This window comes from Amphibalanus amphitrite, unplaced genomic scaffold, assembly GCF_019059575.1.
Source record: "Amphibalanus amphitrite isolate SeventyFive unplaced genomic scaffold, NRLGWU_Aamphi_draft 000029F_arrow, whole genome shotgun sequence".
Taxonomy (NCBI): domain Eukaryota; kingdom Metazoa; phylum Arthropoda; class Thecostraca; order Balanomorpha; family Balanidae; genus Amphibalanus; species Amphibalanus amphitrite.
Window position 1 is genome coordinate 419,416 of NW_024881525.1, and position 16,067 is coordinate 435,482.

The following is a 16,067-nucleotide window of genomic DNA, read 5'->3' on the forward strand; positions in this document are numbered from 1 at the left end:
GTGGCGTCGGCGACCCGCCCGCTCAGTTGGCCGTCGCTCGCCGTGCGGTGGGCCGCGCTCCTCCGACGCCGCTGATCCAGAGAAGACGGTGATCGTGCGCTGCGCCGCAACTTTCGAGAGGTGCCTGTGTGAGGGTGCTGGTCTGTGGAGGTCTTGGAGCACACCTGCGGCAGCTAAGGAGCACGGGCAGGTAGGTAATGGGATACCGTGCTGAAGGGGGACCATCTCAGCACCTAAATCGGGCTTTCTGTCAGTTCCAGCTCACAGCGCGTATAGGATATAACGACACAACAGCAAACTAATGTCGTAAGAGAAATGGGCACTACATGATAATGGAATTTTAAATTGACGTAGTCACACTCCACACAATTGATTCGCTGGGCCACGTAACTTTTCCAGGTATGGCACTCAAATCACGTAAACTTGGGATGTTTGGCGCCTGCCTAATATTTGTCTCTGTCTCCGATTGTGATTGCGGCCCTCAGACGATATCTCCGCGAGATGCGACGGCGGGGCGCATTATCCACAACGATTCTGCACGGGCAATCGTTCCGTCGTTGAAGACTTTATGCGATAAACCCGTGAAATTTATTTTAACATGCATTGCGTACATTTTCAAATAATCAATGCACTGTTATTTTCCCACTAATGTTGGTTGGAAATGTCGATGGGGCATTTGAAACATTTAGCAATATTTGAAAATAATGTTTTATCGGCCGCACAATATCACATCATTTAGGTAGATAAATGAAAAAGCACACGAAAACGTCTCACGAAAACTCAAGCCGTGCTCTCTTAGGGCTAATCCCCACTCCCCCCCCCCCCCCCCAAAAAAACGCCTATTTTAAACTTCGTTTTCAATTTTGTCCAAAGGCTCACCATCATATAGGCATATGACTGGTTTCGGTAAACGCTTAGGAGTTACTTTTCTGAAAAGGGAAAAATGGTTTGCGCTTTGAACAGGAGACATTTTCTTCACTGTAGAAGAAACTACCGGGCAATGGGAATCGACGTCCAATTGACGTTCCAAGGGAGGAATGTGCGATTAGTGTATCTGTTCGACGTTCGTTCTCTGCTAAAAACACAGCTAGGTAATCAATCAAATGCATTTTTGATGCATTTGAAATACCTATCAAGTAGTAAGTACGCATCTATGTATTTTTATTGCTTACATCAATTGGATAGGTACAGGTATGCAAATGTTTCACGAACTAGTTAACGTATGAACTGAATTTTGTTTGTCCGGCATACCTGTCATCCAGTGCACCCTTATAAATTTACCAGCCTAAAGGCTGAAAATCTTAGCCTGACAGTGGGGACATTTAATTGATGTTCGGGGTCAGGGGCGGCGGATTCGGGGGGGCAGGGGGGGCAGCTGCCCCCCTGGCAAACTCGTGGGGGGGCAAAAGTATCTTTTTGCCCCCCCATAATTTGTGACAAAGTTTAGACAAGAAACCACATAGCTGATTATTCTGTTCGATCATCTGAAGATGTAACCAGATGCCCATATACTTTATCATACGTTGCCTTTCTTAAATGGCAAACGTTCGCGTTCAACTGAAGTTTCCTCTCTTCAACCTAGTTTTGGAGGCATTATAAGCGTCAACGTGACGCAGCGGCAGCCCAGGCCTTCAGTGACCGCTTACAGGGGCGACGGATACGGGGTGGCAGAGGAGGCACCGTCCCCTAAGAAACTTTTGGAGGAGGGGTAAACGTATATTCTTGCCCCTCCATAATTTGTGCCCTAAACATGAGGAAAATTTTCATAGCCTATTGCATATTTTCTATTGCATGTGGTAATTTTCATAACCATATTGCAGCTTTGCGCTCCTACAGTTTGTCCAACGGTGCCTTTTGAATATGTGTAAATGCTAACCATTTCCGCTTTATATCATTTTTTGTCTTTTCAGATTCGATTTAAATATATTTTAAGTGTGCGAGAGACGCAACTCATACCTTCAGTGGTCGTTTGCCGCTATTTTGTACCTACATAAATGCCAAATCGCAAGCGAGCGGAGACGGAAGGGCTAGCCATTCGCTTGCGGGTAGTTAGGACTGATGAGCGCGCATAATAAGCCACTCCCCTGATTTTTTCGAGCGCAACAGTTTCCAGCGCATAAAATGGTAAACGCCGAGGTCGTACACATTGACCACATTGACCAATGCACGGTATGGTATGACACCCAAAGGCCAGTCATCAGAGATCTGCTTTGGGCATTCGGAGGCTTGTGTGGGGCCAGTGTAAAAACTGGATGTTCACAGTTCAATATCCGCTTTATTTCAGTTTTCACCATTAAAAAAGTAAAAATTAATGTTGGAAACTTTTGAGGGTTAGGGCACTAATCATTAGTGGGCCCCCCTCTGTCGTAAGGCTGGCTAAGAGCATCAAACACGAACAGTAGCGGCGGAACACCTTCAATTAAGGGGGGGGGGGGCACTGCCGACTTTTGGTCCCATTCTTTCCATGCAACGCCCATAGGGCTAACGTTAAAATGCCAAAATCAAAAGGAGGGTGCACGGTGCCCCGGTGCCCTCCCCGTTCCGCCGCCCATGAACACGAAAGCAAAATCTAAGGCATTTTGGGAAAAAATGAGTATGCCCCGCAGCGTCCGATAACTACCACCTTCCAGTGGGTCAAGCCAACGGGGCCCAAGTCTATAATGGCACTTAACGATAGCACTAACCTTGTCTCACTTTTCCTTGAAGTCTGTTCCGAATGGTTTCGGCCACAGACTTGCTGCACTGAGGTCGTTTGATATGTGCAACTGTAATTAAAGCCACCTGAGGCGCCCTGACACCAGGCTGAAGCTGGGTTGGAAATGCTTCGTCTTTGCAGATATCACTGGCCGCTGATTCTCGAGTGCCTGAACCGGTAGATGTCATGGCAAAATTTGGTGTGATAATTTGGACCTTACCGCAGTCAGCGCACCCTAAAGCCCTAATAAAGAAACGCCCCACCCAGAGCTTCTGGATTCTCGTTCCAGTCCACCGTTCCTTCACCCCAGCCCGCCGCCGCGCTCCCTCACCTCAGCCCTCCGTTCCCAGCTTGACGAGCATTTGGGCCTTAGTTAAGCCTTGCTGTAGGCTTACTGTATAAACCCATCGAGACAGCCCGTCTCGGTGAGCTTAGTTGGCGAACTACTGCCTTGGGGAGGGTTTCTGGCGGATCGCTGTCCCAATAGGTTTAGATGCGACCGACTGTCTCTGAATGTTTGAGCGGTCTCCTCCCGCTGTGAGCTAGTTTCAGTTGATATCTGTCTCAGAAATACTTTTTAAAGAAAGTTAAACGAAAATCCAACGTAAAATGAACAGAGGAAATGGTAACGAGTTACCTCATTGAAGAGCAGCGCTCGCCTACTTCAAAAGGTTTGGCACCGTTCTTCAACATCTGATATGCGATCGGGTTATGGCACAATTTTTTCCCATTGGAGCTTTTTTCTAATACAGCAATACGAAATGCGTTACATCGTCCACTGGCGGATCCAGGGAGCGGGCATTTAAAGCAAATATTTACTCCCTTCCCCCTGCCCCTGCATCGCCCGAAATAGACAAAACGTACCTTATGTTTCCTAATACCTAATTACATTTTTATCAGGATTTTTTTTTATACTGTTCAGCAGTAATCGAAATCGAAATCCGAGGAGTTTTTGGATTTTGGACACTTTGGGGGGGTATGTCCCCTACAGCGTCGAAAACGCCTTTCTGGATCCGCCTATGACATCATCTCGACTGGGATCTTGCCCCCCCACGCCAAAATCGAATCCGCCGCCACTGTTCGGGGTCACTGGCTGCTCATAAACATTCACCCTGAGGACGGTCGGTATTCACTCATAGTAGTAGCATGCCCGCTTTTTTAAGAGTGTTAGCTCGATTTGGGCCCATCTAGGACTTTGGGGCTCACTACAAGTAGAACGATATGTTCGTACCTATCCCCCCGCGTCGTAAAGGATGACAAAATGGCTTGTAGCCTCTCTGACCTTGCTAGCATCGGCAGGGCCTCGGCTAAGGAATTTTGACTGGTGGGCCACTTGGGCAGCGACATGGACTGACCTTCGTAGCCATAGCCCCCCCCCCCCAATTTTCGATTTCCCCCCACATTTCGGCCACTTTATTCTGCAAAAAAAAAACGTCAGGATGGCATTATAAAATGTAAAAAACGGGCCTCAACCCCTCCCCCCGACTCTTCAGAGAGAGGAGAGAGTAGAGAGTAGGGACCCACAACCCTCTCAGTGGTGATACTCCGGCGGTGCACATAAAATCGCACAAGTATGCACAAAATATTGACGCAGATAAAACGTTGGACGATAACTTACGGCCGGTCGGATGTTAAAAATCAGCGAGCCCTGAGTGGATCGCTCGCCGTCTAGTCGGAGATTCGGAAGCGGTCGGACGGGATCGGGCGCTGTCGGGTGGATCGGGAGGAATTGTGAACAGCACAAGTGCAACTTCAGTGAAGTGGGTTGTAGCAGAAACACCAAAAGTGGGTTGTAGCAGCAGCCCCAACATCTCTGAAAATGATCATTAAGCATATTGGTGTCGCATGGAAAAGAATTGACTCAAAAGCCCAAGCGCACTGTGCAACCCTAATATTTTTCTAAAAAAAACTAAGTTATGTGCGCTTTTGGTGAACAGTGTCCCAAACTTCAGATTTCTCTTTGGTGTCTGAGTGGAAAATTCTAGCCATCCAAAATGTGAGAATGGAAAATTATCCATTCTTATTCTTGAGTGTCATCTTCAGCCCAAATGAGAAATTTTTGGAACGCTGACTGTGAACGGTTCGAAATTCGTCCGACTGGTCAGATGTGTGACTGCAAGCATCATACCGGTCGTAAAGACGCATAATATCACTTGCAGACTTCAATCTGCTGGAAGTCGCCGACACTACCTCTAGTTTGACTCTTGCTTATATCGTGTATATCGACGAGCCGTCTGAGATCGCTCGCAGGCTTATATCCGACCGTCTGAACTGGTCTGTTCTTTATTCGTAGTTTTTCTTGTAACCGACTGGTCTGCGGCAGATGCTTATGTGACTGCAACCACTCGCTCGATCGGAAAGCTTGCAAGAACTTTCGCAGACTTCGATCGGCTGGAAGCCGCCGACACTATCTGTAATTGACAGAGGCAGACGTCTTTCACGATTATTGCATAAAATTTAAAGCCTCGGTCACACTTCACCGGATTGGACCAACGGACGAGAAACGGACGAGAACTGTCAGCGTCCGGTGATGTCCGTTTGTTTCCGTTGGACGTCCGTTTGTCATCCGTTAATATCCGTTCCATATCCGGTGGTGTCCGGTTGAGCACACCGGACACCACTGGACATGGAAGTACTGTGACGTCACATGGAAATCGAAGTAAAAATCATACAGCAAAGACGTAGGTGGTGGATTTTTTTTTAAGTTGTGGGTACTATAGTCCACCCAAGAGGATATTGCAAACAATAGGTTGGAGTTTTTTCACAAGAATATGTTTCACCGATGGGTACTTTACAGCCTGAAAATGTACGATAAGATCTGCTTTTTCAAATTGAAAAGTGAAAAATGTTAAAAATTCGATTTTTCGGAAAATAACTGGTGGGCCAACTCTTTGAGGCTGGTGGGCCATTTCGGGTCACTGGTGGGCCATTTGGCCCACCAGTTAACATGTTAGCCGAGGCCCTGAGCATCGGTTGGAGGGCACAGAAGACGACGAAAGAATGTCCCGTTCTCTGCACTTGCGGATGATGAGTCAAGGCTAGCATATAAAAACGACCAGCTCTCTCGGAATGGACCAGCGGACGCAAAACTGGATTTTAGATCTGATAATTATACACGCACTGTGCGTAGCAGCCACCATTCTATACATGCCTACATTCCCACGGCTTCCGCATGTATTGGAATCCGTTATGATCAGGGCTGCGGAGACGGAGTTGGAGTTGGAGTCGGTCGGAGTCGACAGTTCTGCCCGGAGTCGGAGTCGGAGTCGGAGTCGCCAAAATCTTACCGACTCCGACTCCGGAGTCGCAGTTAACGCTACATGGCTCAACGTCATGCACTGCACCTGTTTGATTGACGATACTGCACTCGAAATTAGATTTTGTCGAAAAAAAAACATTTTTTCTGTTTTGGACGAACGTTTTCAGATAAAGAAGCAGAAGAGGGTAAATGCCCCGACCCTGCTTTTTAAACCTGCATGTTATTCTTAATGCATATTTGCAGCGCAAAGCCTTTGGAACGCACAAGAGATCGTTTCAGGCAAGAGAAAAACAGCTCCATTATGAAGTTTAGTATCATGCGGATATGGGTATTAACTATTAATAGAACCGTCCGGAGTCGGAGTCGGAGTCGATTTTTGAAGCCGGAGTCGGAGTCGGAGTCGGAGTCGATGTCACCCTAATATCTATCGACTTCGCAGCCCTGGTATGATGGCATCTGCTCCTTTCTAAGCTGTGCTTTTTTCGATAAAATGCAAGATTTATTCATGAAAGGAATGGCAAGAATCGGTTGCTTTCTGCAGGTCATGGTGAACATGCTGATTCAGTAACATTGGGCTTTCGTTCGCTCTATCCAGTGGCATGTCGGGAATCTCTTATTGGACTTTATATGCTAGCAAATTAAGAATTCCTGAAAAGTTTAACTATAGTTATATCGCAAGATATTTGCGATTTAGCACATGTAAATCATAAATCCAATGCGATTTGTCACTCGTTGACCGTACCTGCTGAAGAAGTGAAAACTATTTTATCGCGTAAATTCAATGCCCACTCAATCGTAAGTCATGCAGTCAAATTTGTAATGTGCCGAGGTCTTGAATTATAAATCTCAAAATAAAGTTACACGGATGTAGATTTTGGATTTTAGTAGCTAACGAGCTAGCGATTAAACCTCATTTATTCGGCAATGCCGTTCCTAAAATGAAGAGAAATGTGCACATTGCATATTACCCCATTCATTATTGCTATCTTCGAAGCTAAGGCGTGACATTTTTAAGCATGTAGTTATAATACAAATTAAATATCTCACGCTAGTACGTACGGCGAGGCAACCGTGTGCTTCTGCATGGAGTCGCTGCAGGTATGACGCATTCTAGGCTATGCCTGTGACTGCACCTGTGACCCTGGTCACAGTCACACGCCTCATATCCACAGATGCAGCGCATTAGCCTGCTGCAGAGAGCACGGCAGGCAAATTTGCCATTACATTGTCCAAAATGATTAAAACTAATGTGCGCACTCCTTCCGTCACGATATAGGTATGCATCTGTCGTCGGAGTGTAGGAACGACGCTACATGAGACAAGTGAGAGAAGAAGCTGCTGTTTTCGCAACCGTCAGCTAGGTGGTTCATTTTGAAGTGTTGATGAGAAATCATCGCTGGATGCTTATTGGTCATGCCAAAATGAAAAAAAATGCATATTACAGGGCCATCACGGATAAAAAATGGTATTTTTGTGGTCCCTTTTGCCGCGTAGCTTTCCAATGTGGGTGCAAATGAATCAAATTATGAAGGCTTACTCGATAAAATGCCGCTTATCTTTAGCTTGATCATTGCCAACACCATTTACCCATTTTAGTTTTAAGTTCCCTCCTCCTGTATTAGTGCTACCTATTTGATGGCTCCAGTGTTTTGAACGACGAACAGTGCACGCTCGCACACATAGGTCGATTATGAAGGCATATCCAAGTGGTTTTTATCCCAAAGGTCACAATCAATATATTTTTATGTGCCCTAGTAAACAAGCCGTACGTCTACATCTGTTCAGTAGGTGTCTCAGCGCAGCCCTCACCAGCCGCTGGCCCCGTCCGGCCTCCCTGCAGCCGGGCAGTCAGCGATGGCGGGCGCGCGGTGCGGCGCCCGGCCGGCGCGCCCGGCCCCCTCCGCACCTCCCGTCCGTGCCCGTGACGCCGCCTGGTGATGCACTCAGCCATGCTCTCCATATACGAGGCTCGCTCCAAGGTGCGCGTCAGGAGGAAGCTGAGGACGGCCCGCTCGGCGCTGCGCTCCTCCCGGCGACACCGGTACAGTCCTCTATCGGTCCTCCAGTCCTCACCGGGCTCAGAGACGGCGCCGGCAGCGGGCGGCAAACGGACACAGAAGTCCTCCCGGCCGCAGTTAGCAGTCAGCGGGATTTGACGACGGAGACAACTCATTGAAACGACGGTGTGTCTTTTCATAAAGGACGGAAAACGGAAACAGAAATCCGCGTCCTATCGTCGAACCAGCTTGTTATAAATCAGCTTCAGAGCTGCCGTTAGAGGTTGTAGTGTGTGCTAATCGTACCGTGAAGCACGCTCGCCTTGCACAAACAGATCCCGATAGGTAGGTATCTGAGAAGCTCTTGTATGCAGTAACATGGCAATTGTTTCAAAAGACGGATTCTATATGTCTTGTCTGATAGACTTTTTGTACATATATAGGCCTATATTATAACAGCTTGGTCGACAGCTTTTTTGTTTATCACTACTTTTTGGACGATTGTGTTTGCCTTTGTGTGTGTGTGTGTGTGTGTTGTAAGTGTTGACAATAAGCATGTCTGGTTGCACTGGTGTTCTAACAAAGACACTTGTCTCGTTTGGAAACTATCACATATCCGGAAGCTTGATTATCAAATCCGTTGATCCGAAGCCGGTGAGAGGTATTTTAGCGGAATGCGTTCAGTTTCAGATTACCCGGCTGATAAACGCTCATCATGTGGGGCCTCATCTAATCGTAAATGTTTATGTTAGGCGGTAGACATACACTATACATGGCACGGATCCATTAGATATTGCGACACCAGTTGCCAAATGATCACCTTTGACCTTTCCGACGAAGTTAAGCCGTTGTTTGACCGCCAGTGACGCGTCCGTGGAGCGTTGTGGTGAATCTCATTCGCCCTGGGCTGGGAGCTGAGCCGTAAACAGGGCACAAATGACGCCGCTCATGTGTGGTGCATTGGTGGTGTGGATTGACTCATTTGGCAGTCGCCATATGGCAGATGAGGAGTACTTTATTATATAATTTTTTAGAAATTACATGCCTTGTTATTTGGAAAGTTTCCTGCGTTGGTATCCCTCCACTGATCCCGTATAGCTGAAGAACATTTATGTTTTCGCTTTTATTGGCATCATTACGGAGCGAGCGAAGCGAGCGTAGTCTTTCCTTAGATTAACGGAAATTTCTGAGTATGAGCGGCCGGCCGGCCGGCCGGCCGTGGTCACGCTTTTGCGAGGCTACCTATATCTCAGCAACCACTTGACCGATTTACACGCGGCAATTTTTGTAGGGTAGCTTCATTCCTTCTACCAAGTATTGGACTATTCCCGATGCATGTGGGTGACCCCTTATGCACGTGCCACGTGCAAAACGAAGAGGTGTCCGTTTTGTAATTGTTGCAATATCTCGGTAACTACTTGACCGATTGCGCTGAAATTTGGCATGTAGGTAGGCACCCACTAGGCACTGCATATCAATGTGCCAGAGTTGGGGCGCTGCTGCACGTGCGCACGTGCAGGGGTCGTTTCCAGATCTTGAGAACGGCTCCACCGATTGCGCTCAAATTTGGTACACAGTTAGGGACCGGTTAGTAGGGTGCCGTGCGCAAGTCAGTTGGGACCCATTTTGCACGTGCGCACGTGCAGGGTGCCGCTTCCAGATCTCGAGAACGGCTGGGCCGATTGTGCCCAAATTTGGCACATCGCTAGAGACCGGTTAGTAGGGTGCCGTGCACAAGTCAGTTGGAGGTACCCCCTCGCAATTTCGCACGTGCAAGGCCCACCCTCTCGCTCGCTCCGTTAGTCGCCCCAAAAGGCGTTATACTGGTAATACATTTCAGATTGTATAGTATTGTTAGTGCAGCAGAGCTGAAAAGTGTTAATGGAAAATGAACAGTGAAACGATAAACGTAGCTGACATGGTTGAACTCTACCTGCCCCTACCTGAACTGACCTGACCTGGCCTGACCTGACCTGACATTGTGTTGCCGCAGTGGCGGCGGCGGCGGCAGCGGCACCAAGATGCGCGTGCAGGACGCCATCCAGCTGATCGGCCAGGGCCGGCGGTACCACGCCATCGTGCTCACCATCTTGGCGCTCAACTTTATGTTCATTTCGCTGCACATTTTCTCGGACCTGTTCCTGCGCCTGGAGCCGCGCCATCACTGCCGGCTGCCCGAGAACGGCACCCGCGAACAGTGGATCCCCTATAAGTGAGTCGACGGTCTAGTGTCTACCAGCGGGGGTCACGCTGGTGGGACTCACAACTGAAGGCAATACATACATACATTGAAAAAGTATGCAATTAAACTGCAGGACGGTACTACATATGCAAAGCTGCCAACATAGCTTGCATCTCCTTGACTGTTCAGCCAAGTTTTAGGCATACCCACAGCTCATTCTTATGGCATAAATCAATAATCGGTCATAAGGATTGGACCTATGTTGTTTCATTGCATAGTAGCGAATGTTGCTAAAAACAAATTTAGGTGCCCTCTGACATATCTATATGTTTAGGTATACATAATTGCGTTTAAGTATGTTTAAACGACACGATGCCATAAATCGATATTGGTCATTCTGTTCTGATCGCCATTTCCTTCGCTAAGGTGCATTCTAGTTGGCATGGTCATGTATTTTCCCACAGATTGTAGGAAAAAAGCAGTGCACGATACCGTTTCAAGTAGGTATTTCCTGTATTCCCATGAGTGATATCACAGACCGGTTACCAGACCAGCGGGCCTGTGCAGTTTTCCGTGATGCCATGGATCCCATGGTCCCCCGTTGGGTGGTGGGCCGGCCAGCCGAGGTCTGTTGGGCTGCCGAGACGGCCGACGGATCCCTGACAGTTAGGCTGACCCGCAGTGTCCCGGCTGGCGGTCCCCTGATATTTAGACTGTCCCGCAGTGTTGCTGGCGGACGGACCGCGGGGGCCCGCCCAGTGCGGTGGAGTGGCGTGGCACTAAACCGACCGTTATGGGGGGACTCTGCCGCAGTGTCAGCGGCTGGCAACAGATCAACTTCCTAGCCAGTTCCTCCAACAGAAAACGCAAATCTGTGGAAATCATCAGAGTTGTTGTGTCTCTGAACGGCCCCTCTATGTAGTTCCATAACACCAACAGTGTCAAGCTCCTTGCAAACACTCAATTATAAGTAAACCGCATTTTTGTTCAAAGCCGGCTGTCACACCATCCATCAAATTTCCGATGCGTGATAGCTCGTCTCTCTGTTCACGGCGCGGCGCCGGCCCGTCTGTCTGCGCCGGGGCACAACACAGGCGTGCCGACCTCCTCTGTTTGGTGTTTACCGCAGCACACACCCCCAGCGGGCCCGGCCCGGCTCTCGGGCCAGCGACGGCGGCTAACGGGAGTAAACGGACCGAGACGGCGGCCGACTGATGCATCATCCTCACATGATCCTCTGTTCAGGCTTACGCCACACCTTTGTTTGATGGAGGGATCATAAATCTTGTTCCTGCTTTAGATGGAAGACATTCTTAAATTTTTCATGGGTTTGTGTAAGAAAAGCATATAACATGGTTTTATTAGGCTCCATGGCAGCGATGCTGCCTCAACATGAGACCAATGATAATGAAATGCAAAATGAGCTTAACGATAAATGCATTATGTTGCGACCCAGCATTTTATATCCAAAAAGCCATACTTTGCAGCCCAATGCTGACCCAATGCCGCCTTATGGAAAGAAGTCTCCTGCATGACGATCGGCTGCGATGAAAACGTGTAAAAACTATAACTCTTACCCAAAGAACTCGTCCAGTCTACTCGTAGAACCGGCTATGTGCTGTATGCAGGCCCTGACCAGCTGGCTGACAGGTGCTCATTCGCCTCATTCTCTATTCAACCAATAATTGCGTGTGTTCCCCTACCAGCCATACGTTGCTGGCATTTGATGACTATGCAGGCCAATAAATATGGTAGGAAACACCTGACCCTAATGACGGACGAGTGATTTCTTGAACTGTAGATTGTAGAGCTCATAAGGGTTGTGCTCGACTCGTTACGGTCCAAACTCCATAGACAAGCGGACATACGGTTTTACAAGAGTTAGGCGACGAAATACTCAGCTTAATTATTAAGTAATGGGCACCATTAGGTAGGCCATACAATTTTCTGTAGTACCGCATAGTCGCTGCAGTCAAAGGTGTTCTGGTTTTTATGCTATATGCCAAAGAATTTTTGCGTGTAATCACCGGTGACACGACATATTTCTGCTTTATTGGGTTGGGCGGTGAAATCGATGACGTGATCACAATGAAAATGGCTTAGTTTTGTAGAACATTGAATTCTGATTCCGGCACGACTCTCGCTAGTCCATTTTTTATTATAAATAAACCATTAATTGCGGTACAAAGTCAAAACTAGCCCGAAACGGCGCCCGCAGCGGCCGTTAGCACAGCGGCCTTATGGTAAACAGGTTAGTTCACATTCCCGCCGCTATGCGAGTGGCGGCGGCGCCACCTGTCCTCATGTCCGCCTTGGACCGTAACGTAAAAAAAATTTGCCGACTCGACTCATCATTCAACTTCAGAATGCCCTGACTCAATCCTGACTCAAACAAGGAGCTGATTTTTTCCCTTGACTCGACTCATGACTCAAGCGGCTCAATGAAAATATGAGTTGACTCAAACTTGACTCAAATTTTTTGTTGAGTCAAGTGTGTTGACTGGCAAAATTGACTCAGATAAAAAAGTTGTTGAGCGGGGGGAGGGAGGTGAAAAAATCCGGCAGCAGGGCCAGGCCTAAGTTGTTAAGCGAGGGGAGGATGAAAAACTTATACTATATATTGTTTCTAGAAAGTTGAGTCAGCTGACTCATGTTCCTAAATGTTTTTGACTCAACTCAATGTCAAAAGTTATTTTACTGACTCAACTCTGACTCAACTCAACACCTTAATATTTTTGTCCGACTCAACACTGACTCAACTCAACAGCTCAACATTTTATCCGACTCGACTCAAATCTGACTCATTTGAGTCAGAGTTGAGTCAAATTTCTGACTCGACTCATGAGTCAAGCACAACCCTGTATAGGACATACTCACGAAAGCAATAGTCGTTGGATGACAGTTTCAATTGAAAGTTCTTGGGAGTCGTGATTTGGTGTAGCGACGCATTAGGTTTTTGCACGTGCATAACAAGCGTGTTGTGTAAGAAGATGGTTGGGTATGAATAATGGTAAAAACATTTTCCCCTCAAAATAAGCAAACATATGAAAACTGAACTTGGGCAACAGCTTTAGTCACTTTATCTCATGCAGCATGGCCTTGGCTTGAGCATGCGGCCCAGACAGGCTGCAGGACATATGAATGGTTGCTGTTACTATAGTGATGTCAGTTACAGCAAATCGGAATACCGATACCAAACCAAATCCGAACCAAAACTAGGCCACGTGAAAATACCAAACCAACTTGGGAATATGAGGGAAATGCCAACTTTTTACCAAACTCACAGCCTCGCTCTTATGCCTACATTAGTGAGGATTCATGATACCAACAAAATACCAAAAACATTAGCATTGAAATACCAAATACCAAGTTGGTATCGGTTTGGTATCGGTAGGTATATCAAAAAGTTGGTATCCGATTGACATCTCCAGCTATAGTTACAGTCAAACACCAAGCTGTGTTTGAAAGACACGATACTTAGCGTGCTGCGATGCATGTTTTATTGATGTGAATATCACCCAAGGACAATTCGTGCTGTGGACATCGTGATTTTTTTTTCTGCTTTGCAAACTCCTGATTGAATTTATGTGTAGAATTGTCCATTGTTTTATTAGATTAAATATTGAAAACGATTCAAGTGATTCAACAGAGATTAGGCATCATCCTAACGTTAAGAAATCACTGCCTCTTGAAAGGGAGAAACAACCGCACTTATCAACATCTTTTATAAAGCTGCCTAGCCTGTCATCGCGATATAAGCCGTTTTCACGACGGGCTATCCGGCGAGTGCAGCTAATTTGACCAAATCTGCACCTAATCTGCACCAAATGTGCACCAAATGTGTACCAGATGGCCGTCGTGAAAACGGCTATAATTGTCAATTTTAAAATATTGACTGCTTTGATGGTTTCAAACCGCTAATATTATGTTTTTGTTCATCATTAAGCAGCATTGCTCTGGTTACTTATTCGGCGTTTTCACGCGACTGCAGTGGACAGTGGCATGGCGGCACAGCCTAACCACCAGGCACCAGTGACCAGGCGTCTGTCTGCGCTCTACACCTACAGTTATGGACACGACGGTACAGCCTAACCACCAGGCGTCCGCTGCTACGGACACGGCGGTACAGCCTAACCGCCAGGCGTTTGCAGTTATGGACGTGAACACGGCGGCACAGCCTAACCAGGCGATTGAAGTACAGTTGGCAATGCGGCACAGCCTAAGCGCCAGGCGTTTGCGTTTTGGACACGGCGGTACAGCCTAGCCACCAGGCGTTTCCAGTTATGGATAAGGCCGGCTTACCGATTGCCGAGCGTTCAGGCGTCGGCATAAAAGACATTATCCTTTGACTGTTACATGCACGATTTTTTTTTCAGCCAGCCTATTTATCAGTCGTCCAATAGCCGATAGCCATGCCATGTCAAGCAGCCCTTGATCGACCTCTCCAGATATTTTTTAATCCATGTTTGCATGCAGTCGTTCGCCGTTCGGTGGCTGAGAATACAGGCAATTAATGAAATAAAAATGTGAGACGAAACCAGACATGTGGTCATGTTCACAAGTCACAAGAGCCTGGGGTGTCCGCCCCAGCGCGTTCGACATGAATGAAATATGGAATGATCGCATTTGTCAACTGCTAATGACATCCACTAAGACTAGGCTCAGGTGACTGATATTTCCGCATTTATGTTCACAGGAGGGAAAAAGGAAAATTCTCGTCCTGCTACATCTATTCTGAGCCGCTGACGGACCAGGAAATCTACAAATATCATCCATTGTACTTCGATAACCAGCCGCCGAAACCACATGGTGCGTTCCAGTAAATGTTTTTATTTTGTGGCAGTATTAAAATAGCCTTTTCAGAACGAACATAGTGCGTTAACTCATTGAGACAGGTATAAGGGTAAGACATTGGGTAGATACTTATATAGTAACATATATAAGTTATCTAAGGCAATCGCAATGTCTAGGTGTGTCATTGACCTAGCAAAACCCAAGCAAAACCAACACCTTGCTGTTACCTACGACTTACGAGGTGTCTAAAGATAAAGATACAAACATATAGAAACACGCCTAAAGATCGGTTTAAGTTTGCTGTTAGCTTGAAACGCTCAGTGCATTGCAAGTCGGTAGGTATCTGAATTATCAATTCAATAATCCGTATAAACAACATCGGCTTCTTGAACAGTTGCGTAACTTTTGCGTAGCATGAAACTGGTTTTATGCTGTGGATAATTTCAGGCTACCTCAGTCTTAGAATTTACCAGCCTCAAGCCGACTTATGTACCTAATAAAGATAGCAAATATGTCAATAAATATCTGACAGCACCCAAAACTAAACATCCGTCTAGCGACATTCAGTAATCACTGGCATGATTTTGAATATTGGCGATGAAATTTGAACTGTCTTTAGCTTAGCTTCATTAGGTACGGAAGCTTTCTATTGTGGGGAGTAGCACTTATTTTCTTTAAAGTTCTAGCTCGCTATGTGAGAAGGATGGGGAGTCGTGTCATCCACTGCCCTCTAAATGGCGGAATGAGCAGTGCCAGCGAGTGTTAATAATCAACTTCGCACCCATGGGACAACTTATTTCAGATATCGTTGAACGAGAAATAACATCATCAGAGCAGAATCTGGCGTTAGACGACACGGATGAGGCAGAAGACACGAGCCCTTCAGAATACAAGCGGGAAAAGCTTCGATGCTCCGAGTTCGAATATCAAGACACTCACGGATCAACAATGATCACTGAGGTACGGGGGCTGGCACAGAACAGATTTTCTTATTTGGAAAGGTCAAATGAAAGGGTAAACATGCATGCTCGACCCCGAAGCACCTAATAATATTAAGAACGTTTTTTTTCTTGCGAGGGACAATAGGAGCAAAGTTGTTTTTTCAGGATTCAGGTATAGGGAGTTCCATACGTTCCATAT

General features: G+C 46.9%; 1 protein-coding gene across 3 annotated transcripts in view; it reads left to right on the forward strand.

The window, feature by feature from the left end:
- The first annotated feature begins 41 nt into the window (after nt 1-41).
- The window catches only part of LOC122366137 (solute carrier family 22 member 8-like), a 31,045-nt gene continuing 15,019 nt past the window's right edge, over nt 42-16,067 (forward strand). For 2 of the 3 annotated variants that reach the window (XM_043338008.1, XM_043338014.1), the window contains exons 1-4: nt 7,816-7,995; nt 9,945-10,163; nt 14,830-14,942; nt 15,730-15,887. In XM_043338008.1, coding sequence (XP_043193943.1) covers nt 7,892-7,995; nt 9,945-10,163; nt 14,830-14,942; nt 15,730-15,887 — 594 coding nt within the window. In that variant the 5' untranslated portion in view covers nt 7,816-7,891. Of the gene's footprint in view, nt 191-7,815; nt 7,996-9,944; nt 10,164-14,829; nt 14,943-15,729; nt 15,888-16,067 lie in introns of those variants that run through there. The other variant, XM_043338022.1, reaches the window with a different exon arrangement.